The sequence below is a fragment of the Suricata suricatta genome, chromosome 14, assembly GCF_006229205.1.
Source record: "Suricata suricatta isolate VVHF042 chromosome 14, meerkat_22Aug2017_6uvM2_HiC, whole genome shotgun sequence".
In the NCBI taxonomy this organism is placed as follows: domain Eukaryota; kingdom Metazoa; phylum Chordata; class Mammalia; order Carnivora; family Herpestidae; genus Suricata; species Suricata suricatta.
This window is the reverse complement of record NC_043713.1, coordinates 17,797,618-17,823,552: the sequence shown is the minus strand read 5'-3', so window position 1 is coordinate 17,823,552 and position 25,935 is coordinate 17,797,618. Positions and strand designations below refer to the sequence as shown.

General features: G+C 41.0%; 1 protein-coding gene across 1 annotated transcript in view; it reads left to right on the top strand.

Annotated features, from left to right (window-relative positions):
- The window catches only part of WDR7 (WD repeat domain 7), a 345,923-nt gene that overhangs the window by 243,640 nt on the left and 76,348 nt on the right, over positions 1-25,935 (top strand). Inside the window, exons 23-25 of the mRNA XM_029921300.1 lie at positions 10,214-10,331; positions 12,813-12,962; positions 13,543-13,625. Of these exons, the coding sequence (XP_029777160.1) occupies positions 10,214-10,331; positions 12,813-12,962; positions 13,543-13,625 (351 nt within the window). The remainder of the gene's footprint in view (positions 1-10,213; positions 10,332-12,812; positions 12,963-13,542; positions 13,626-25,935) is intronic.

Below are 25,935 nucleotides of genomic sequence, written 5' to 3'. Positions count from 1 at the left end.
GGCAGATGAGCTGAGGGGGCTACTAAAATGAAATAAGTAGGAAACTCTTGGTAGCCAAGTGGCCAAGAACGATGGGAAGAGGATTGAGGGTGGTGAGAGATTCATTCCCAGAGGAAGCTTTTTGTTTTGTTTTTGTTTTTTTAGTGTAGCCATCTTAGCTGGTGGGAACTCCTAGTGGTAGGAATCCTGGAACTGTCCCAGGTGCCTCTGTAAGTGTAAGTGTTATCACCTCTTTGATTTTCTCAATGAATAGCATTTCATTCTCATCTATATTAACCTTGGAAAAAACTAGAAGTCTCTGCCCTTTTCTTCATGCTTGTTTTTCTCATAGCCCATGGTTCCCTTATGACCCATCGTGGCTTTTGGGTCTTTCTGATGGCTGTACTAGGCTCAGGAAGGGGAGATCAAAGAAGCTTGTAGAGGCTGGACTGTGTGGCTTTGCCTGCAGGTTGGGCATTCCTGGCCCAGAGTCCCAAGATATTGGCAGGAGAAGGAATTTATTTCTAGTTTAGGCGGCTGCCCGCCCGCCCGCCACTTTCTGTCATACTACCACACTTCAAAACATCACCTCGGTGTCCCCCTCGCTGTATGTTCTTCAGTCGGTCACTTCACCTCTTACCTCAGTTCCCTCTACAAGTTGGGGCTAGTTAAGCACCTGCCTCATAAGGTTGATATTAAACGTGTTTATATTTGCAGAGTGCTTAAAAGAGTACTTAGCACATATTAAAAGAATGAATGGACATTCCCTATTTGGTGGTAGTGTGGGTAGGGATGCCATTGTGACTGTTTTAGTGTTCAACAGACCAAGAGCAGCTCATTTCTAGAGTGAATAGTTTGGGGGCGCCTGGGTGGCTCAGTCGGTTAAGCATCCGGCTTCGGCTCAGGTCATGATCTCACGGTTTGTGGGTTCGAGCCCCGCTTCGGGCTCTGTGCTGACAGCTAGCTCGGAGCCTGGAGCCTGTTTCAGGGTTCTGTATCTCCCTCTCTCTCTGACCCTCCCCTGCTCGCACTGTCTCTCTCTGCCTCTCAAAAAGTAATTTAAAAAAAAAATTAAAAAAATAGAATGAATAGTTTGACATAATGGCATCCAGGATAGGTTTTGGATACAGGAGGCCTGAAGGTTCTTGACGTGACTTTAAGGATTAGGCAGGAAGTGAGCCTGTGAGTTTGAAGCAGTAGTAAGAGGCGGCTGGCCTTTGTGCAAAGCCCAGAACATATTTCCAACCCCTTGGCTCCGGATGCCTTGTATACCCTCCAAGGAGTCTAGAATTTTGTTTTGACCTAATTTTGTAACCTATTTTCAAAGCTGATCTAAACACAATTTCAACAGTATGCAGTCTTGTTTTGTTGCCTGGGAGAAGTAAGGGCTTTATTTTAGGCATAGTATTTAAAATTTGCTTTGTTTTGTCTTTTAATCAGTTTACATGACGCTTCTATCAGCAAACATAAAGATGCACTGTGTTTTATCTCCATGTAGTATGTCCACAGACACAAATACTTTAGTTCTTCAGTACGTAATTTAAATCTTGCTATTACATCCTTTTCTGTCATGAAGATTAGTATAACTCTCTATACACAGCTCTGAATAAATGAATGTATCAGCATGTAGCCTTGAGGAGTCCAATGTAATTTTCATCGTGATAAATTGCATAATAAGCAAGAAAATGTTTGCTTATTAATCTGTAACAAGATTTAGATTGAAAATGGCCTGTTCCATCCATGACACACTTGGTACAGGGTGTGGAAGGACCGAGACGGGGCCGAATGGAGCAAGGACGTGTAGGGGGGGACCCGCATGGGGCCCGCCTCCTGGGCCCTCCCTTTGTGCTTGATTTACTGTGCACTCAGGTGCCCAGCTACCTTGCTTCTGGCTGCGGTGTTAAGCATACTTTATGAAGAAGCTTTTATGTTAGGCTTATGCTTTTTTAAAATTCCAGTTCACGTTAATTGAAAAAGAAAAAACCCTATGCAACGCTTCCCTCTTGATTCCCATTCTTGTGAGTTTATGAGGGAGGGGACCGAGGAGGACATCTAGCTCAGGCTACTGCCTCGTTCTGGAGAACACAGATGATAGCAGAGTTTCTTTCTTCCTCTCGCTCTCTCTTTCTCACATATTGACATCCTCTGTCAGAGATGATTTCTGAGAGGTCTCCTGAAAAACTATAGATGGCTCGTTTGATGGGGCATTTTTCCAGAATTAGAATGCCTTTCTTGTAGAGAAAGGACTGAGAATTTTACATCTTGGAAATAAAAATAAAACCAGTTGTTTTCTCGTATTTTCAAATATTTCACCAGATTTTAACCTGTGTTAACCAAGCTTTTACTGAGTAGATAATACACAGAAAGGACAGTATGGGGTACTGTATAGTCACAAAGTTGCATCAAACAAGGATCCTGTCTCCAAGGCACTTGTGGTCTGAAGGAAAGGTTAAGACGTGCCTGGAAGTAATCACAATAGGAAGGGAGAAGGAGCGTAAGAGGTATGGATGCCCAGAGCTTCAGGGGGTGAGTCACAGTTGGGTGCTCAGAAAGGATGCGTCAAGAGTTTTATTTGCATCTTTCATTTGAATAATTATGAGGAGAGACTAAAGAGCAATGACCTGCAAAAGACAGAGATGGGAAGGTACCGGCATGCCAAGCAGATGCCTCAGAGCTCCTTAAAACGTAGGGAAGTGACCGGAAATGCTGTTTTACATTTTATTGATGAATTCCTTGCAGGACGTCAACTGGGGGTTGTGCCCAAGTAAAACTTGAACATAGGCCCTTCTTGGTTATATCTGGGGAATAGAATTAGGGCTCAAAAGAGGATTGATTTACCTCTTACTTTATAAAAAGATGATAGGGGCGCCTGGGTGGCTTAGCCCATTGACCATCCAGCTTCAGTTCAGGTCAGATCTCATGTTCGTGGGTTCGAGCCCTGCGTCAGGCTCTGGGCTGACAGCTAGCTCAGAGCCTGGAGCCTGCTTCTGGTTCTGTGTCTCCTTCTCTCTCTGCCCCTCCCCCTCTCATGCTCTGTCTCTCTCTGTATCAAAAATAAATTTAAAAAACTAAAAAATTTTTTAAAAAGATGATAAAAATGATAATAGATCATAAAGCAAATCCGAGAGCACTTCTGTCTCTTGTCCACAGAAACACTGGTCAGTGATAAAATGTGAGTTTCAGACCTAGGTCTCGCTGACTCCAGGGCCCCTGCTCCCACCCCTCTGCCCCCCCACCCAGTGCCCCCAGAGGAAAATAGCCTGTTCAGAGGACATGAAAGTGGTCAAGTCAGAATTTTCAGCGTCCTTTCAGATTTTTTTAAAACATACCGAATGAAATCATTTCCATCACAAATTTTGTACCTTCTGGAAAAATAGCCTATTTAAATATCCAGAGTGCCTGGGTGGCTCAGTCGATTAAGTGTCGGGCTTTGACTCAGGTCATAATCTCCCGGTTTGTGGGTTCGAGCCCCACATTGGGCTCTGTACTGACAGGTAGCTCAGAGTCTGGACCTGTCTTCAGATTCTGTATCTCCCTCTCTCTCTGACCCTCTTCTGCTCGTGCTGTCTCTCTCTGTCCCTCAAAAATAAATAAAAACCATTAAAAAAATTCTAAATATCAGTAAGCTCCTTGAGTGCCTGGGCCACATATTATATGCATGTATTCATATTTATTCACAGCACCTGACACATGATTTGCATTCAGTAAACATTTAATAAAGTCATAGAATTTTAAAGATGAAAATCTTGAGCAGCATTCAATCCAGTGCTCTCAAGATGCTGTTCCATAAAAACAAAGTTTGGAGAGCTAATGCAGCTTGCCCGAGATTTCAGCAGTGTGGGAAGAGCAAAGACCGTCACTCGGGTCTCCGGACTCCCATTCTCCTGTTCCCAAAGCTGTAGGTTATGCCACCCTTTATGTGACAAACGATCCACAAGTAGACTCTCTGAGGAACCTTTTTAAAATTAATGATTATGGGCTGCTCATTGACAATGGATCGTTCAATAGAAAATCCAGGCTGCATTGCATTGAGAGCATAGGTAGAGCCATCCCCAACTCATTGTGAGAAAAATAGAAACCTGCAGTATTATGTTTTTTATAAATCCTTCATTTTTTAGAGCAACATGGTTATGTAAATAAAGATATAATGTTAGAAACTGTTGAAAATCCTACTTTATAAATGTATGGAAAAATCCTCGTGCTTCTGGAAAGCTAGTCTCCCCTCTATATGTGTCGTGATCCGATTTTGATTCTGTTTTCCTCATTCGTGTTGTGGGGCCTTTACTCTGAACGCGAACGGCAGAGCCGTTTTGGCCCCCTCTGCCGAAGGTGGGCAGTCTCTCCCCTCTTACTGCCATGACTGAGGGATGCCAACGAATTCCCAAAGCCTACTGCTTCCCTGGAATATTCAGTTTCCCAGACCTTAAAAGAGAAACATATAGTCACTGGAATCCATACATGCTTTGATAAGCCCCATGTGTTAGAAATATCCTTTTTGAACTACATAAAATAGAGTTGGAGAAAAAGGAATTGGCATTTTAACTCAAATGTCAACCATATTTTTAAAAATTTGAGTGGCAGGGAGTAGAGAAAATAACACATCATACAAACAATAAGGTACTTTAGGATTTTAACATTTAAATTATTTTTCCTATTCACGTGACACGTATTTTTAATAGAAAATTTACAATCTGAGGGAACCATTTAACTAAATTTTGCGAGCATAGATTTTACATTACAACTCATAGTTGTAAGTGTGTACAACATACAGGAAATAGGTCTACAAGATAGGCATCTGTTGGGAAAATCGCTACCTTTGCTTTTAAGAGACGAACGCCACCTTTGGAGTCATCACATTAAGGTTTAGCGTGCCAAGAACTGACCATTCTTTATTACATTAAAGACTCTTTAGTACATCTGTTTTACCCGGAAGGGGTAAGATGGGATTCCCAGCTGTTACATAATTAAGTATGCATTTTCAAAATGATTTTGTCTTGTTTTCCATGAGTGTGTTTTTGGTGCTCTTTCACTATCTGTCTTGGTCAGGTTGGACCTCCATAACAAATACCACAGGTTGGTATTGAAATTTCTTTCTCACAGTTCTCAAAGTTGGGAAGTCCAAGAACAAGGTGTGCTGATAAGGCAGGTTTCTCTCCGAGGCCTCTTCTCTGGGCTGGTAGGTGGCTGGCCACCATGTTGCTCTGTGCTCACAACTTGGGGAGACAGTGAGAGCAAGCTTTCTGGTGTCTCTTTAAATGGGCACAAATCTCATCATGAGGGCCAAAGCCACATGTCCTCATCTGACCCATATTATCTCCCACAGGCTCCATCTCCAAGTCCCACCACATTGGAGTGAATTTTCAGGGGATACAAACAGTTAGTCCATAGGACTGTCGACCATGATTTGTGTGTTCTATGAAAGTTTAAGTGGCTTTCCCCCCCTGAATATTCTCATAGAGTATTCCGTAATTTGACAGATGGGAACGTCTGACATTTGTTGATGGTGACATTTAACTATAGTGGTCTTACATGTAACTTCTAGAATGCTTTTACCACAATGGAGTAAGGGTTAGCACAGGATTAATGAGCAGTCATGTAAGGAATGAGCTCAGCCAGAGTGAACTATTTTTCTATTCATGATTTTTATTTACAGTATCTATCCTCTCTGGTGCTTCATATGGGATGTGTATACTGAAATGCTGAGTAAAATAGAGAGTATGTCATCTCATATTTTTCAAACTAAAGACCCATCTTATAAACCTAAATAACAGATGATCTGCATTAACAGCCAGATAAGCAGGCTCAGATGAAAAGAGTGAGCTTCATGTTTACATACAGATTCCAGAATAAGGCAGACACCCCTTTAATTTCAGACCTCTGAGAGTATGACCCTTCATTCAGTTAGAACCCACATTAAAATATATCGGATACACTGCACTTTTCACTTTCACGATAACTACATGTAGGGCGTCTGTTGGGACTAACCAGATCAATTACTTTGACTTCATTGCCTGGTCAGTTCAGCCAAATAACTGGCTTAAGTGATTTTTTTTTTTTCCTGCTGGATTTGCCAGGTAACTTCATTTAGCACATAACTGTTGAGCGTCCACTATGTCCAAGGGCCGCACTAGGCACTTTGGGGGGATACCCAGGATTAGATAGCATTGGTACCAATCTGCAGAGTTCACAATGCAAAACTAATTGATAATGCCTGCCAGAATCAGATCCAGTGCTAAGAGCCTAGAAGAAATGGGTTTTGTTGTTGGTTGTTTTTGTTTCTCTGGATTGTAATTAAACGCTCCAGCAATTGCAGATTAACATGCAGGCTTGCACAAGAATTGTACAGAAGGGAGGGAGGAGGGTGTGCCAGTGGGGAGGGGGTAGTGGAGAAGCACAAGCCATATACTGTAGCCAAAAAAGAAACGGTATTCTAGAGACCGACTCTGAAATTATCCTGGCCTCAGGAGCATGGGTGTTCAAAAGACTGAGTTGTAAGTTAGTGAAACTAGATTATGGAGGATTTAGGACCTCAAGCCAAGGAGTTTAAGATTTTTTTCTTAGAAGCACGGGGACCCAATAAGGTTTGTAAGCAGGTTAACCATGAAATAAAGTTACTGCTTTTGGAAGATTACTCTGGCTGTGGCGCATTGAGCAGACTACGGAGGAGAGAGAAGATTTGTCTTCCTCTATGCCTTGGCCACTCCTCTCTGTTTTCACACCCACACCCTCCTGCGCTGTGCTCATGGATATGCTGCACCTGCTGCGTCCCCATTCTGACGTCCTGCACTCAGGCCATCAGATACTCACTGATAGTGGGGATCACTCAAATGCATACATTGATGCCTGTGCACATTGTTGGGTGTCGCAGCTTCCGCTGAAATCACGGGCAGTACTCATGCAGGTCTCTGGCTGGCTCCCTTACCTATTAGCCTACAGCTTCTCTTCCAGACCCCAAACTTGACCACTTTTCTTCCCACAAGAAGTTTGCCGATTTCCCGCAAATTCACGAGGTCATTTGCTAAGATGGGTTAAGGATGATATGGGTCTAGCTAGGCCTTTAACTAGAAACCAGTGACCTGTTATTAGTTTGCCTCCTTTTCTTTTTTCACTTTGTTTCTGTTGGAGAGTCATCTTGGCCAGAAGATGTATAACATAGGTGAGATGCTTGGCTGGAGGTTGTTACATCTGCTTGCTCATTTAATCTTCTCGGCAACCTTGTGAACTCCGTACTCTAAAAGGCCCTTTTTGCGTACCTTGTGCTTCCTCAGTCCAGGGTGGCCAAAGTGCACAGCACAAGGTTAGGGGGACAGCATCCACTTGTCACTTGTCCTCCTCAGGCGAACACACACGTGCATAGCCATTCATTCTCATTCTTCCCTTCTCTTTCCCCCCTCCGCCTCCCTCTCCTTGGCTTCCCACTAAACTTTTCTCCTCCAGAGGGCACATGGCAGGGCTGGAAGAACGCTGGGTGGTGAGTCTGGTAGGATCCTCTTTGTGTGAGTAGGACTCTGGTTTCCACCTGCAAGGGGTCACAGCGGCACACGGCCGGGAATAGACGGGACTGTTCTGTCCTCCAGGAGGATGCTCGGACCCCTGCAGAAGGCAGGTCCCATCTCTCACCAACCGAGGAGCCAGTACAGCCACAGGGTTGGCGGCCAGGCAGCCAGGACCATGCAGTTCAGCAGGGGCGACATGTCTGTCACATTTCCCTTGATGCAACGGAGCCCACGAGGCAGCCCCCTCATCAACATATGTACCTGTGGTTCACATACAACTCTCAGTGCAGCTCCGTAAGCTTGGTCAACAGAGGATCACCTGTCCCATTCCTGTAAAGTTGGGTCATTTGTACCCGTACCGAAGACTCCTTTCTTTAGCTCAATTTGATCTTTTTGAGGATTTTTGTAATCCCATTTCTGCCATTTAGTACAGTTGCTTTCCATTACAACCTTCGATCCACACCAGTTGATAACTGTGCATCTGTATCTTCATTTCAATTGTGATTGACATTGAAAAGAACAGAGTTGAAGTCCGTGTGTTACAACACACCACCAGAAACCTCACTCGGGGATGCGGTCTAGCCAGCCGCTCATCCAAAGTCGCAGAGTTTGGTCATGTTCATTAATCCAGTTAGCCACAATATGGTCAAGCCTTCCCCCCGGCCTTTATTTTCTCCGAAGGTCCCTGTCCCGAAAGACAGCATGCTGCCACCTTGGCTCCTCACTGAGCTCTGGACCCAACTTCTCCTTCACAAAATGCTGATACCACCCCCTCGTGGGCGGGGGCACGAGGACATGAAATAGTGTAGGAAAGCTCGATTTCAGTCCTAGATCTTGGGCTCCACGTTCACTTCTTTTTCCTCCATGCTGTGCCTTCATGGCCAGGCTGCCCAGGAGATAGACCTCCCTTCCCCCTGGCTGTCTGCTGGGCTGGCTTGTTGCCTGGGGATCTTTTCCAACTCCTGACATTCTGTGCTTTTCTTATTCTTAGGAAATTTGATTTAGGATTTGCTCAGAATTATGTAGTTAACATACCATTTTTGTTTGTTTCAGCCTTTTGAGAATATCAGCACCTTTTTGTACTGACAAAACAAACATCATACAGATTCTAAAAAGTGTCATTAGCTTTTGAATTTCTTAAAACTTAAAACATGATCTAAACTTCACAATAATTATTAAGCAATCTAGGCCGACAATCCTCACATAGTGAACATTTTCTTTGTGGAATTCTCAATAGTAAAGTTTAATCCAGAAAAGAAACTGGCCACCTACCCACCCTGCTGTACTGTTGGACACCTCTTTCCACTCGACCGAGCACCAAGGGCGTCCGGATCATCTGTGGAGGTGATATGTCCACCCAGGCGTTCTTTCTGTCTGTTGCTCACTAAGTGCGTGTTGCATCAGCTCACATCTTTTTTTTTAGTGGTAAACATCAAAGGAATGCTCTCCACCCTCCTCCCTGAGATCCTGCTTTGTATCTACCCTCAGTTTAGAGAAAAAGACTGGAGACCATTATATTTTCAGTCAAAGCTTTAAGCAATGTAGCAGTCACCAAAAAAATTATAAGCAGAATTTTTTATAATCAGTTTACCTTCTGTTAGCGGTGATCAGAATGCCTATTTAATGCATACTTATTTTCATCTAAAAGTTAAAATAATGATTCTTAGGCTAAATAGAAATATTTGTAAACTTTTTAAGAATTTTTAGTAAACATAATTCAGTCTACACATGAAGTGTGCATACTTATTTCATTGGGGCAGGGCACATTTTAATATCATTTCATATGGTTATGTAGGTATCAAATTTATTTAACTAGAGGGAGAAACTATAATGGGTCTATTACTGTAGCAAAACACTCTTTGTGTTCGGCTGATTCAGACGCCACATTTTAATGAAAAGTCTGACTAGTTTTCACAGTCGTCCCTGTAAAATGTATAGGAAACTTACAAACAGAAGAATATTATCATTTTTATGTTTTAGGGTTGGCAAAGGAATATAAAATCACTATCCTATGAGAATAGTCTCATGGTTTGGAAAGATTTATTTCATCATGTACATATGCTTACATATAGCCTGGACAATGATCTTCATAGAGAGAAAATAAGTATCCGTTAATATAATTTTTGCATCAATACAAAATAACTATGGGCAGGATATGCTGACTAGTAGATTGGTTCTAAAAGTATTGAGCATGAGGTAAATTAACAGTACTGAGGTTATTTCACACTAAAAATAATATAAAAACTAAAAAGAATTTTGCGGTTTTCAGTTCTTTTGATCATTCTATGGACAGAAGTAAATGTTGTTTCCTTTCAGATACATGTCCTTAAATGAAGCCTTTTTATGTGGCCTTATAAACAAATTATTACCTTTAATCTTTTTTTTTAGCGTAAAAAACAAAAAGGAAAATACCCAGCACAGTCTTCTTTCTTGCCTTAGTCTGAGCTTTGTGATATGCATTCAGTACTAGTTCTTGATAATTTGTTAACAAGGCGTTTTTAACACTTAGGACAGATGCACATACTGTTTTCAATCTTCACGGTTAATTATTCGATTTTGTATTTGATGCCAGAACACCCTGACTCCTAATCACTGCTCATTGTTGCAAGTCCATTATATTCTAACTGTTTGAGTGCTCCCATTGACCTTGAACTGACATTATAAGCTGTGTCTAATCTTTTCAGTCTATATTTCTAATGCTTCTTTTCTTTTTCCCTTTTTTTCTGATCCCTGTTTAGCATCACAATGGGGCTGCCTCTTAGCCCGGCAGCTGACTCCGCCCGCTCTGCGAGGCACGCCCTCTCACTCATCGCCACGGCCAGACCACCCGCCTTCATCACAACCATCGCCAAAGAGGTGAGCCGAGCCTCTCTGGGTGCTCCATCTTCTCACTTAGAGGAATTATTAGACATTGTGAGCTGAGGGTTCATATCCACAAATAGTCTTTCCAGCTTGTTCTAGACCAACGCAAGCTAATAATCTGAAATTAATACGTAGGAACCTGTGCATGCACAATGATTTCCATGGCATTGCATTCATTACTTACACTGCTGAATTTATTTCTGTTCTCAAAGTTAACTCACTTGCAAATACTTGAAATTAAGTTTTCAGTCTGAAATATAGCAGGCGGTTTCAAATTAAAATATACTTAAGGTATTCATGTTTTACAAGCGTAAATATCTACCTGTAATGAAACCTTAACTTATTTAACACTGGCTCTTCAACTGTAAACAAAAATGTAAGTCATAAACTTGCTAATTGTTTTTCCTATTACATGTCGCAGATAAAGACTTGAATGCCAATTGATTCCCACGTTCTTAGTGTTCTAACTAATTGCCCACATCTAACTGAAAAACTAGTAAAGAACAATGAACCAATTATAGGATCTTTCCTATAGGTCTTAGTGGGAGAACAAGGAAAGGGCGATCGGCTCCTACATTTTTATTAAAGCTTTCTTTCATTTCAGCATGAGTAATGTGCAGACTTGGTGTCCATGGGGTATGAGCTCTGTCTGAGTTGTTTTTCCTGTAGCTATGATGAATTTTTAAAATACTAAATAAATACCTCTGAGTCTGCCCTGCCAATCTGAAACCTACCGGGCCCATGTCTACCCCAGAGCCACCCTTAATAGGTGCGCAGCAAACATTTGTGACGTGAAGGAAGGTCCTAATAGCAGATCGTATAGGTTTATATGAGGTGATGGGACTTTGAAATCATATTTAAAATCTGTAGAGTAAGCCTGTGTGTTTTTCTAACAGTGTGTTACAATGAGATTACACTGTATTTAAAATAAGCATGTGCAATATGTCTGTAATTTATAGATAGTATATATTTACATGAAGTATATGTATGTATAAATGAACAGACTTATTAGCCATGGAATTTTTCTTACCGGTTTTTGTATCAGTTGAATATGCATAGGTAATAATATTGAGTATATTGAATAAACGTTACATCAGTCGGACCACATATAGGTCCTATAAATGCTAGGCATAAACCTACCTCTTTAAAGAGTAAACAAGTATTTATGTTAATTGTGTTTTTGAAATTGATTTTCACCATTTACTTATCAATATTTTTTAAGTTTATTTATTTTGAGAGAGAGAGGGCGGGTGCATGAGTGGGGGAGGGACAGGGAGAGAGGCGGACAGAATGCCAAGTAGGTTCCATGCTGTCAATACAGAACCTGATGTGGGGCTCAAACTGACATCATGGCCTGAGCTGAAACCAAGCTTAACCGACTGAGCCACCCAAGCGCTTTCACATATGAGTATTTTTAAATGAACTGTTAGAATCACCATGCTTTATATTTTCTCTACTCCAGCATTTGGTTAGAAAGGTATTTTTAAATATTTTAATGTTAAGGTTTTTTAAAAGAATTCTCATGTTTATTTAATTTTGAGAAAAACAGAGCAGGAGTGGGGGAGGGGCCGAGAGAGAGGGAGACACAGAATCCGAAGCAGGCTCCAGGCTCTGAGCTGTCAGCACAGAGCCCAACGCAAGGCTCGGACCCAGAGATTTCGAGATCATGACCTGAGCCAAAGTCTGCCGCCCAACCAACTGAGCCACCCAGGCACCCCTGTTAATGCTTTTCTAATTGACCATTGATTCCCACATTCTGAGTGCCCTAATATTTCAATGTAATAGCTAACATTTACTATTTTATAAAAATAAGTTTTCCACTTTGCTTAGAGTTTTAGAGTAAGATCCTGAAGTACTTCTCACTGTCTTTACTGACCCCTCCCCGGTCCTCATGCCTGCTCCTCCATGGCTGGCCCAGTGCCCAGCACTGTTCCTTCTCCTCTGAATGATTAAGACTTACCGTTTGTGTGGAGAAGAAAAATCACATTGGACTTCTATTCTTTACAGTGCCTATTATTTTTAGAGGCATGTTCATTTGAATTTCCCAGCTTTATAGGGAAAAATAGCACTTAGAACGATGTCTGGTACAGCGGAAGTGTTATGAAAGCCTCCTTTACTATCCTTACTTGGCAGCAGCCTCGTGTCTTTTGCTTGCTGGTATCTCCTAACGGCTGCCCACCTCAGCACCAGGTACCCAGTTCACAAACCTCCAGTCTGTCTTTTGAAAAATGTCATGGCAATGTTGTCTTAAAGTCTCACCTAATACCCAGGAACTTACAGAATTTTATCAGAGACTATTGAGTTTTTATTGTACTAAGTACTTTCTTTTGCAGTCCAGACCCACCCCAAGAGACTTCTTTGTGTTGATTCTCCTTTTTCCCCTACTGTATTAACAAGTGAAAACCAAACTAATGGCGGAAACGCAACATCGAACGCAACATCAGCCATATCTACAGCAGGGCAATGTTTTCACAGGTGCACAGACACACAGCTCTGGCCGCGAATACCCAGTCACAGCAGAGCGTGCACACGACGGCTCTTGCACGAGCCAAAGGGGAAGTGCTGAGAGTCATCGAGATTCTTATTGAAAAGATGCCCACAGACGTGGTGGATCTTCTCGTAGAGGTAAGAGCATCCAGCTTCACACGTTACAGCAGCGGCCCAGATTCAGTAGGTCAGTGCAGTACAGAGATCACCGTGTTTATTTCCAGCACCTCTACACGGAAGACAGATCATTAAGCAAAGTAACTTTTGTACCATTTCATAGGACCTTATTTAAATTTCGTTAAAAACCGAAATAATCATTGTGTACACTTACCATCCACTGGGAACTAGTCTACTTTGGAGTAATGTTTAAAAGAGTATGTTCTCTTTAATGCCTTCCACTATAAATGAAACAGAACAGGAAGTGTATTTGAGTAAAAGCTACCCATACTGTACATAAATATGAATTGCCTTTGACGTCAGCAAGTCTTGTTTCTCTATTTTACTGTTCTTTCTTTTGTTTTCCACATGTAGGAGAAACAGTAGCTGATGGCATAAAGTAAACATACCGTAGCTTTAGTAAAGAGAGTGTAGTGTGACAGTAAATATTACAGTCAAAACTGTCTAGAATTCTCATGCAAATGAGGCCTAAGTGAATCGTTTAAATTTGGGGAAAATAAGATTCGGAAATTAATTTTAGGTTTGTATCTTTTTTACAAAGGTCATGGACATCATTATGTACTGCTTGGAAGGATCTTTAGTTAAAAAGAAAGGCCTTCAGGAATGTTTCCCAGCCATCTGCAGGTAAGGAAGCCTTCAGGAGCTTGCAAAATAAGTAAATTTTTCAGTTTGTTTTAAGGGAATGCCATCAAATCATCATCATTTTTTAAATTTATTTTCTAAAGTTTATTCATATATATTTATGTATATGTATATACATGTGTGTATGTATATGTGTGTATATACATATATGTATATGAAGTTTATTTATTTTGAGAGAGCAGGGGAGAGGCAGAGAAAGAGAATCCTAAGCAGGATCAGTGTGGAGGCTGATAGTGGGACTCAAACTCACAAACCATGAGATCCTGACCTGAGCCAAAATCAACAGTCAGACACTTAACCAACTGAGCCACCCAGGCGCCCCTATTTATTTTTGAGAGAAAGAGAGAGAGAGAGAGAGAACATGAGTAGGGGAGGGACAGAGAGCGAATCCCAAGTAGGCTTCATGCTGTCAGCACAGAGCCTGACTTGGGGCTTGAACCCACAAACTGTAGGATCATGACCTGAGCCAAAATCAAGAGTTGGATGTTTAATCAACTGAGCTACCTGGGTGCCCCCTCAGGTAAATAAGTTTTACTGACAAATAATTTTTAAAAATTTTTAGCAGGATGAGTTTGTAGTCTAATGCGTGCTTACATTCTGAAAACACAGCAGCTTACAGTCAAAAACACAAATGTAATAGAATCACTATTTGAAATTGGTTCACAGCACTGGGTGTTATATGGAAACTAATTTGACAATAAACTATTATAAAAAAAATGAAATTGGTTCACGAAGAGGTTTTCTCAAAACTTAAATGAGTAAGAGATAACATCTATTGAATATGTGTGTGCTCTCACATTCATTACTCAAATTAATGTTTACATTATAAAGAGTTTAAGAAGCCTCTGACTTAGGAGAGAAGACATACTTTTCAGTCAAGAGAAATCTTTATGCCACATTTTCTCTCGTAAATTTCTTTTTTAATGTAAAGGTAGCGTTTTCCTATGGTGCTGGTAAGTGTAGGTGTTTTTCCCTATGAGAAAACTGGCCAAGAGCAGTTAAAACTTCTATAAATGATTTTGCCTATGTTAAGCACAACCAATAATTTTAGATGTAGATAGCATTTAATTGTTATGAAATAAAAGTTTTTGAAATGTCAAATGCAGTCATGTTTGTTTTTCCTTTAAAGTAGTTTTTGGTTTTTTAAATGTTTATAGCTTGGGGCACATTTTGTTAAAAGTTTTTTTTACCTCCAAGGGGTCAGCGGAAATAGTGCCTAAGTCTGTTGCAAGTCATGATTTTTTGTAGAAAACAGAGCAACCAGTTAGTCATAGTTACCTAATATTTTTCCTTTCAAGACCAGTTTAGTGATTTCCTTACTTATTTTTTGCTTTTACTTTCCGTTTTGCTTTGTCTGAGTGTACAGTAGCCAAAAACTTTATTGTAGACTGTCAGTGTCCTCAGAACAGTGATATCACCTGAGGCATCATTGTGTCTTCTGTAGCTCCTGGCATTTGAGCACATCTTTGCTGACTCAATTGTACTCCTTGACTCTTTCAACATCTTTTTCCATCTCTACTGGAGACTTTATATTGTAGTCTCTTCATTTGGCTGTTGCTGAGTCAGAGCACCCAGAAATTAAACCAAGAACACCTAAACGAAAAGATTATGCTGGAATATACATGTGTACAGATGTGGATTTTCTCACGGTACACGCTAGGCATGTTAGAATGCAGGAAATTTGTACACCATGCCACATTAATTCTGCTCTGTGTTCTTTGTGTTAAAAACTGGATGTATAAAATCTTTTCACACAGTTAATTGATACGAGTCCATGTAGCTGTTATTTTCCCAGTCACTTGTTCTCTAAGGACAGGCCTACGTGCAAATGGACACTGCGGGTCACTTTACAGATGTGATGTTATTGTAGGGCTGGGTGTCAGCGAAGCATTACTTACGGCACCAGTCATGGCGACGTAAATAAGCATCCTGGAGTTGACATGAGGAAATGGTCCAGTGTTTAAAGGGTCTGTCTTTGCCCTTGCTGGAATCCTGCCTCCCTCCCAAGAGGCACCCTCAGTTCCTGTGGTCACCCTGGTTTGCTGGAGTCCACTTTTGTTTGCTGGTGTTTCATCACCAAAACCTAAGGGCTCTGCTAGAATGCTAAGGAGGCATGCTCAGGACCAGATTTTCCTGATTTGGCAGAAAGCAATTGTATTTTGATTATTAATTTAATAATGTTTAATTGCACACCTACTGTGTATCAAGTATAGCGAGGCCCTGGGGCTACAGTGATGAGTGAGATGATGTCTTCAGGAGGCACACAGGGTCTAGTAGGGTCGGTGGTTACTAAGATAAATAATCCCGGGGGGCTGTATTATGTGCTGGAATAGAACTACGTACCAGAGAGAGGGCTGGGCAGTAAATGCAGTGCTTAATTCTGGGTATGGAAGGCTTAGGAAGCTTCACAAAGGAGAAAGCGGAATAATAATAATAATAATAATAATAATAGAATCTGAGAAAGTTTCACAAAAGAGAAGGCAGACTAATAATAGTCTCCTTCTATTAAAGGAGAAAAATGTTTGATGAAAGTGGCTGCCAAGCGGATAGAAGGATTTGTCCCCGACAAGGGTTGGCGTTGGTGGCGGCACAAGGGCGGTGGGTTCTGGGAGAGCTGCGCGGAAGAGTTGGTGGCATGAGCTTTGCAGAAGGAACAGGTGTGTGCCGTCGGGAACTGCGGGAAGAACCAGACCAGTAAATGTCTGGAGACACAAAAGTATAGAGAGACCTTGGCAAATGCTGGGTGGTAGAGGCTAGAATGTAGGTGGAGGATGAAAGTCTAATATAGTGCCAGAGCCTAGGGCTTTGGCTTCCATACAAAGGAATTTGGCCATTATTCTGTAAGCAATGGAGAATCGGCAGAGTTTCAGCAAAAACATGTAATTCTTTGGCCAGAATATTGTTGGTAAGACATAATCATATGAAACTTCAGATTTATAACAAACAGTTGTTAATGACCTCTCATGAAATTATGTTAGGTGTTCCTATAGCTGGGAATATATAAGCCACATAGGCCCATTTATGTGAGAGTCAGCCCATAAACGAAGAAAGATGATTAACAATTTCAGGGGGTAGCTCATGCTAAGTGTTTGTTAGAATAGGCAATGAATGATGGAGGACTTCAGAGCACAGTAAGCTCAGATGGATGGGACCTCAAAAGTTTTTCCGGTCGATGCCACGCTACCTATTGGCTGATTTGTACCAGGTTGATAAATGAACAACAACAAAGATATCAACATATCAACAGAAGTTAAAATTATTTTATTGAATATCTGCCATGTCCATGCCACTGTACTGGGCGCCTTACAGCACTTACGAGCCCTCTCCTTACAAACGCCTTTCACTAAACATGAAACCACAGTCAAAGTCAACGACATGAATGTCTGTGGCCCAGTCATGTGGCATTTGTTTTTAAAATCTTTATACAATGTTGTAGTCCTTTTTTTGTTCATTTTTCTTCTCTTCTTTCCTTTACCCTATTTTAAAGACGCTATGGGTTTTAGCTTAGGCTAACTTCTGTAATGTTTCACTATGCTAGTATTTAGTTGTTATGGCTGGTAGATCAAATCATAAAAAGGTGTTTAAAAAAAACTTCATTTAGTGTTCTTTTTAAATGAAATATTTGTCAAAGCACCCAGTAGAATGCTCGGGATTTAGGTATTCAGAGAATGTTTCCTCTGGGTCTTTCTATCTGAACAATAATGTAAAAACCAAAATGTATATAAGAAATTCATTAATAAAGATTTGAAAGTATTTTACATGCATAAAGAGTATAAAGAATGGCATTATTGTTCATTTCATATATGGAAAAAATTGGTTTGCTTCTAAAAATAAGAAATGACTTTTAATCAATATTATAAATGTGAGTCTAACATCTAAATTTAGGAGCTAAATTTATTTAGGAGCGGAGTCATCAAATATTTAGAAATCAAAAGTACTCTGATTTGGGTTATACCTAAAATTCAGTTTTCTGTGAATTAGCATCCCTGAACACTGAATAAGCCTGAGGTTGGTATTCTTGGTTTTTTGTTTTGTTTTTTAAACTTGACTGATAAGCATCCATTTTTTTTTATTTTTTATGGTTTTTATTTATTTTTGAGAGACAGAGAGACAGCATGAGCAGGGGAGAGCCAGAGAGAGAGGGAAACACATAATCTGAAGCAGGCTCCAGGCTCTGAGCTGTCAGCACAGAGCCTGATGCAGGGCTTGAACCTACGAACCGTGAGATCATGACCTGAGCTGAAGTCGGATGCTTAACCAACTGAACCACCCAGGCGCCCCTAAGCATCTGTTTTGAATTTTCAGTTCAGGATTTTAAAATTTAAATTCACATTAACATTCCATCATTGAATTGGTAGTTTCTCAAAGATTTTCTTTCTTATTGTCAATTTGGCAGTTATTTTGCAGATTACATATTACAATATAATTTCCATTTTACTGTTTTCATGAAAGTCTTGGGTATTACTTAAGGTGACTTCTGTATGTTGTTATATACCAAGCATCAGTTTTATTTGGTTTTACTTGTTGGCTCAGTTATTCATTCAGGTTTATTAATGGTTATATAACTCCATATGTAACTTAATGAATGGTGAATTCATCGATCCTGTTATATTGTTAACTGAATTTCTTTGTTCTCTGACATATTTATTCAAAGCTATTTATTTAAGTTTGTTTATTTTGAGAGTGCACAAACGTGCTTGTGAATGGGGGGAGGGGCAGAGAGAGGGAGAGAGAGAATCCCGTGCAGCCTCCGCACTGTAAGCCCAGAGCCCGACACGGGGCTTCATCCCACGCACTGTGAGATCATGACCTGAGCCAAAATCAAGAGTGGGACACCCAACCGACTGAGCCACCAGGCGCCCCTGTTCAAAACATATTTAAGCTTTAAGCTACACATTGTAAATTCCCTGAAAGAAAGGAGTGATACAAAAAGTTTGATTTTTCTGATTTTGTTTAAATAATACCTTTTCTGTCAACTGTTAAAACTTTTTTTTAATATTATCTGCTTGAAAGTAGAAATGCATTAGAACACATACCAGCAAAATTTGATAGACATCCCTTATCACTGACCCAGAAAGCCCACTGGCTGATATTATTAAAACATGAGGTTACAGCAGTGTATACATGCATAATTTGCTGGAGGGAAGCCGTAAGTTGGAATGTAAACTTAGTTGCTAGGGTGCGAAGAGGGCCAGACCACCAATCCCTAAGTGTTCATATGATAGAACAATTATTCAAAACAAGCATAACTGTAAGCCTAAGATCAGTGTGCATTTGAGAGTCCTCCTATAAAAGATACAAAATACGTATGTAGTTTATAGACCCTGCAGTTCGGAGATGTGGTGACTCTCAAGAACATGTTAGAAGGATGGTCACACAACTAAATACTAAATTAAGTACAATGAGTGCTCATTGGTTGAGAGAACTATGGAACCAGATGAGGTGAAATGTAAAAACCAGCACTGATGCACACTCCCAGTTAGACCCCAGGGGGGAATCTCTACGTGTGGTTCCTAGACTGTTTACAAGAGAGTTACCTGATTTCTAGAATCCACCTGAGAGACACTGCCTCAGATTGGTATGAAGCCGGGGAAGCTTCACTGAGCGCCCCGGTGATTGCTAAGTGAACTAAAGTTTGAAAATAATAATAATTAAATAATAATCCAAGTCGAGAAACACAAAACCTGAGTTCTTGTTCTTGAAGACCATGTTCTGTTACATAACCGTGGATCCCCGAGTGCTTATTGGTTTGTGTGTTGAATACACTCAGAGGAACTCCAGGGGAACCTGAAGACCTCCCTTCACTTCCTCGGTTCCGGTCATGCACCGTTAGGTTGTAAAGAGTTGCCCTTAGACCAGGTCACAAAGTGCCTGCCCAAGGCGTTAACTTCACACCGGTCATTGATTGGCTTTTATCTAAAACTCATTTGGAAAAAAAACAGAACACTTAGAAGCTGGTTTAAAAAACACATAGTCCATCAAAAAAAAAAAACCCCAAAACACGTGTTGCATTTATTCCTCTGCATGTTCTCATTTATATCTCTAGCATGAATTAAACCATCAGCTGCCTTGCTCGGGCCACATTGTCTGGTCTCCTCTGCAGTTCTGTGCCCAAGTTCCTCGTGGGCATTATGCCTACAGCCACACTTAGGAATCTTCCAAGAGAGTGTCCTATGGAGATCGCCAGTGCATTTATTGTAGGGATCGTCCTGATGTCACACAATGCTTTGCTTACTGCCCCTTGTGTGAGGACCCCGGACATTCCTTTTCAACTCGGATAACAAGCACTTTTTGTTTGTTTTGTCCTAAGGAGCTAGTATGTGTATTGTTTCTTGTTTCTGTTTTTTCTTCTACATAATAAGGGTTAATTTTGCTTCGACCCTTACTAGGCAGCTCAAAGCCAGATCTCTGCCTGACTTTCAGGAAGTCATGAAAGTGACTGACATTTATTCCCTTGTAATCACACTTCAGATGGCTTTCTTTTCTACCTTTTTACTGGATTATGGTGTCATCTCCCTCAGTCCTTTATGCAGTACGTAAATGGACACATATTTTAAATTTTATTTCAAAAGCCATGGAAACAAAAATAATTGTATGCATAACACCAACGATCGTTATTTTCTGAACGTTCTTTAAAGTCTTTCTATTAACTGCAATACCCTAGATCTTCCTGGAGTAGTTTATGTATCTGTGGATATTTTTCTATAACATATTTAGTGAAAGATACAAAAGTCACATTATTTTAAGTGCTGTATCAACTTTATAGTCATAGATTTAAATATTTCCTAATGATTCACATTTTAGTTCCAGAGATATTATTAATAATATAGAAGCATCCATTAATAATAGAAGAAAATTACTTAAATTTCACTGCCCTTGAGAGTCGATAGCACATACATCCTTCAAAAAACTGTTACACAAAATAGTTCCCCTGCCAGATTTTTCATTGCTGTAACAAATAAGGCTGTATTATTATATAGGAAATAAGCTGCATTCTTTTTAGAACACAGATATATTATCAATAAGATTCTTGAAACAGTGAATTACTTTTATATTTATGAATGAGCCAAGTCAGAATTAAACAAGTTAACTTGTTTAAGAAATGGATTCCTCCAGATTCTTGCCCATCCCGTTGGCCCTCACTCACTTTGCTGCCGTCAGGGTCCTCGCTGAGGCCTCATCCAGGCCTCTGAGTGACTGTTGTTGGAGGCAGAAGTCCAGAGGGTTTCGAGTAATTTACATTTAATTGCCTGGACTATAAATAATATGGCATCCTTATTAAAAATACCCTAGACGCTAAGAAAGTAGAACAACTTTTTTCAAGGAGTGGACGATATGCATCCCTGAAGTTGCCTCAGAATTCCTTGTTAAAATGGAGTTACCAACTGCTGTGTTGTTGAACTTAAATATCCTTGTGAAGTCCCTCATACAGCAGACCGGTCCACACTGAGTGTGCCGTGTTTGACTCGGTTTGATTCATTTTCCTCTGTTGGTCACCGAATAAACACTGACTCGTTCTACATGGCTACGTTTGATGGTAACCTAAAAAATCAAGTGCAGAAATGCACAGATGTTCTGAACTAAGAGAAAAGCAGTATAGAACACATGTGTGTGACATGTACTCGTTCTAAAACCTAAACAAGTTTGTTTTGTAAAAATATTCTTTTGCTAGTCTCAGAAAATAAGCTCTTGTAAGCTACTGCCTATCAAAGCTCCATTAGAAAGGAAAATAAAATACCTCCAGAAATGTAATTATAATGTAATGTTTAAATTTAAGACTATTTTAGGGGCGCCTGGGTGGCTCAGTTGGTTAAGCATCCAGCTTCAGCTCAGGTCATGATCTCATGGTTCGTGGGTTCGAGCCCCACATTGGACTCTGTGCTGACTGCTAGCTTAGAGCCTGGAGCCTGCTTCAGATTCTGTATTTCCCTCTCTCTCTGACCCTCCCCTGCTCGTGCTGTCTCCATCTCTCAAAAATAAATAAAAAAAACATGAAAAAATTTTTTAAAAAGACTACTTTATGTTCGTGTGTACCAGTAGTGACAGAGCATTGCACATAAAGGATAAGGGATTTAATAATGAAATTGTGAGTTGATGAGAAAATACGATTATATTTGGAGATAGAAAAGATTTCAGGGTTTTTTCATAGCAAAAATTAGATACGAATGCCTCTAAATGCAATTTTTAGTCACAACTCCTCAATTACGCACATTATCAGTAGCTTGAAGAGGCTCTTGTATCCGCTTCCCTTATCGTGGCCCCTGTTAGCAAAAAGTAGCCAAAAGCCATATGCCCCAGAATTCCCAGGCAGATGCTTATTTCATGCATTTTTATTCTTTTAAGTTGAAGCAATTGAGTGATTTAACTTTTATGCTTTTTAAAGACTTGTCAAGTAAATTCACAGATTCTAAGGAAATCCTTTGTTGGTTGGGCTCTGTCCCAATTTATAGTTCAGAAAGTGTGAACTCTTGATGTAGACACTCGATAACGGAGGTCGAATGATGATACCAGCTCTGCCACTTCACGTATTTAGTCCTTAATTTCCTCATCATAAGTAACACCACTTATTTCACTTAAGCAGTGACCTGGCTGCATTATTTTCATAGAAGGACAAGTTGTAGAATGTTGAATCTGAAAAGGACCTTGTGTCACTCATTACATGTTCCTATCCTTCCATTTCACAAACGGACAAACTTAGGACTTTTTGTGCTGACAATGAGACAAAAATAAAGCCCAGCTCTGCTGGATGGATCCCTCCCCTGCCCTGCAGGGGAGAGGCCACAGGCGCACACGCATCAGGCGACACATAGAGGACAAGCTGGCTCCTATTGTGATCCAGGCACTGGTCTCTTCCTGCCACATTCTTCATTCCTTCCTCTTTCCCCGTCTTGGACTGTGTTCTCTGGAACCATGCTGTGACTCTGTCTTCTCTTCCCTCTGGCACCTCGTCCTCTGCCTGGACGCAGGCTCTGTTACCCATCTTTGAACAACTCTCCGTTCCCTCCACATCTCACCTGTCTGCTGCCTGGTCTCTCACCTCTCCGCTGCCAGGAAAAGAAGTCTGTAGTCTATCTACTCTGTCACCTCTTATGCCCTCTTGACCCACTCTGATCTGATGTTTGCCCCCACTGTTTGGCTTATTTGTCTCTACCCCTCTGGTTAAAATGTTTTGATTGTCTAATGATTTTTAGTCTTTAGGGATCCTCAAACTTTTTGGTCTCAGAACTCCTTAAAAAGTAAAGACCCAAAAGAGTTATTTGAAATACTGAATGCAATTCATGTTGTGAGTTCTGGCCCCGCGTCGGGCTCTGTGCTGGCAGCTCAGAGCCTGGAGCTGCTTCGGATTCTGTGTCCCTCCCTCTCGGCCCCTCCGCTCCTCATGCTCTGTCTCTCTCTCCTTCTGTCTCTCTCAAAAATAAATAAACATTAAAAAATTAAAGAGGAAGAAGAGTGTGTCCTTAAAGAGCCCTGGACTTGGGCTGTAACACAGAGCCCTGTGATACGTGATACCTGGCAGCAAAAACCGCCCACCAGTTAGGGCTCATGTTACCGATGATATTGTATTAAATGGGTTAGACCTGCATTTCTTCAAATCGCAATCTCAAATTCAGATTTGCGATATCTGAAATAGCTGATTGATATCCCAAATTCAGATTTGCTGATAGCTCCTCAGTCTTTTTTCTCTTCTTTGACGAGCGTCACGCTTACTTCTCCTTAGAACTCCCGTTTCCACTCCTCCCTCTGCGGGGAACCCTCCTCATCCAGATCTTGACGTGGCCTCTATGGTCTCATCATTCAGGTCCACTGCCCCACCCTCCCTGTCTCACACACCTTCCTCGCCATCGCTGTCACATTGCCATTTGGGCTTCATAGAGTTTATATCATCTGAAGTCACCTTGTTCATATTTGCACTTAGTCACTAGGTGTGTAGGAACAGGGGCTTTTTCTGGTTGCTTTCCTGGTGTGTTCCCAGCATCCCCAGTGGTGAGGGAGTGCTCTCCAAGGCCCTGTGCCTGCAAGAGGCTTCAGAGGACCCTTTCTGGGGCAGTGGGGTAGCACCGGCACGCCCAGGCCTCTCCCTCCTCTTGCTTCCCCTGGGACAGAGCTAGGGCAGGCACGCCCTCGCCTCTCCCCACCCCTACCTTTGCCATCGCAGCCTCCCCTTCTCAGTTTCTTTGCTGCGTCTTCCCAATCCTAAATCTTGTTCCATTCTGTTGATTCCAAAGTTACCCTGTAGTCTCTTCTTAGCAGCCTAAGTGCTTACTAAGTACTTAGCTTGCTTTTGTTTCATCAAAACCAAATTCTCAAAGGTACAGAATATATATGAAATGTTAAGATCTATATTCTGTATGTATGTATACACACACACACACACACACACACACACACACACACACCCCTATATGTATCAGAGAGAGAGAGAATGAGCCTACCTTGTCAAAGATGGACACTATGTCAACAATTCTCAACCCTTTTTAATCTCAGGACCCCTTTATACCTAAAAATTATTGAGGACCCCAAAGAATCTTTGTTTATGTAGATAACTATCAACATTTGCCCTGTTAGAAATGAAAAGTAAGAAATTTTTTAAATGTTTTATTTATTTTTGAGAGAGAGAGAGAGAGAGACAGCCCGAGCAGGGGAGGGTCAGAGAGAGAGGGAGACACAGAATCTGAAGACAGGCCCCAGGCTCTGAGCTAGCTGTCAGCACAGAGCCCGACGTGACTCAAAGCCACAAACCGTGATATCATGACCTGAGCCAAAGTCGGACGCTAAGAAATTTAAAAGTAACGCATTAAATGTTCACATAAATAATATTTTAATGAAAAATTGTATTTCCCAAAACAAAGCAAATTAGAAGAATGGCATTGTTGGGTATTTTTCCCCCAATCTACCAAGTCTGGCTGAATAGAAGTTCACCAGATTCTTATATCTGCTTCTGCCGGTGAGAGCCCACGTTCTATAGAATCCAGAGAAGTCAACTCCACAGTTGTAAGAAAATGAGAGTGAAAAGGGGAAATAGCCTCCTGGTGTTCTGTGAAGCAGGTCCCACGCAGAGCAGGCTTTAAGAACAGCCCCTCTAAGTGTGGCTGCGGGCCGCCGTCAGTAGCAGAGGGGTTCTAGATCGTGGAGGTCCTGCCTCTGCTACACCCAGCTCGACAGCCTTGGGCATGTCTGCGGGCTTCAGTTTCCTCCTCTGTAAAATGAGGGGCCACTTCCTAAGAACCTGAGGCAAGCTACAGCTCAAAAATGTTGAAAATCTTTCCTCATTACTAATTTATTAATATATGATTACCAGTCACTCTATCTCATAAGAAGTTCTGAAACCTGTTACATTCTATGCTCCTAACATAGGAACACCTCGGCTGCTTTCATGCTTTCCCTAAAATTCTTTGAAGCAATTAACTATCAAGTCTGAACTACACTAGATTATTTAATGAACAAAAGACTCAATTAGTATAAAAAAGTAAGTTAAATATTTTAAAAAGAAAAAACGAGGAGTTCCTATTTTATTATGCTATTTGTTTTAGCCTGATAACGCTTCGTGGAAAAAGCCACTCAGCTAGAAATCCAGAGCATAGGGCTAACATAGTATCACCATTGTGCTTTCAACAGCATCTTATTTATGGTACATCTAGACAATGAACTATTATTCAGCACTAAAAAGAAATGAGCTGTCAAGCCATGAAAGATATGAAGGAACTTTAAACGCTTCTTGCTACGTGAAAGGAGCCAATCTGAAAAGGCTACATACTGGATGATTCCAACTGTATGGCATTCTGGAAAAGGCGAAGCTGTGGAGTCAATAAAAAGATCAGTGGTTACCAAGGGTTCATGGGGAAGAGAGGATGAATGGGTGGAGCACAGGGGGTTTCTGGGAGTGAGAGCCTACTCTGTATGATACTCTAACGGTGGACACGTCATTTACATTGGTCCAAACCCCTAGAATGTACAACACCAAGAGTGAATCCTAATGTAAACTCTAGACTCTGGCTGATGATAATGTGTCAGTGGGAATTCATCAGTTGTAACAAATGTACCACTTTCGGGAGGTAGATGTTGATAATGAAGGAGTCCGTGGGGGGCCGGGAGTATATGGGAAAACTGTGTTTTCTGCTCAGTCTTACTGTGACACTAAAACTGCTCTGAAAGTAAAGTCCATTTCTTTTAAAAGCCTATAATCTATTCATTATAAAAGATCCAGGAATCAATATGAACTTAAGTGATGTGTAATGTTGAGCATTCCGTATTTATTTTTGATGACAGCGTATCATTCTCAATCACTCGGTGA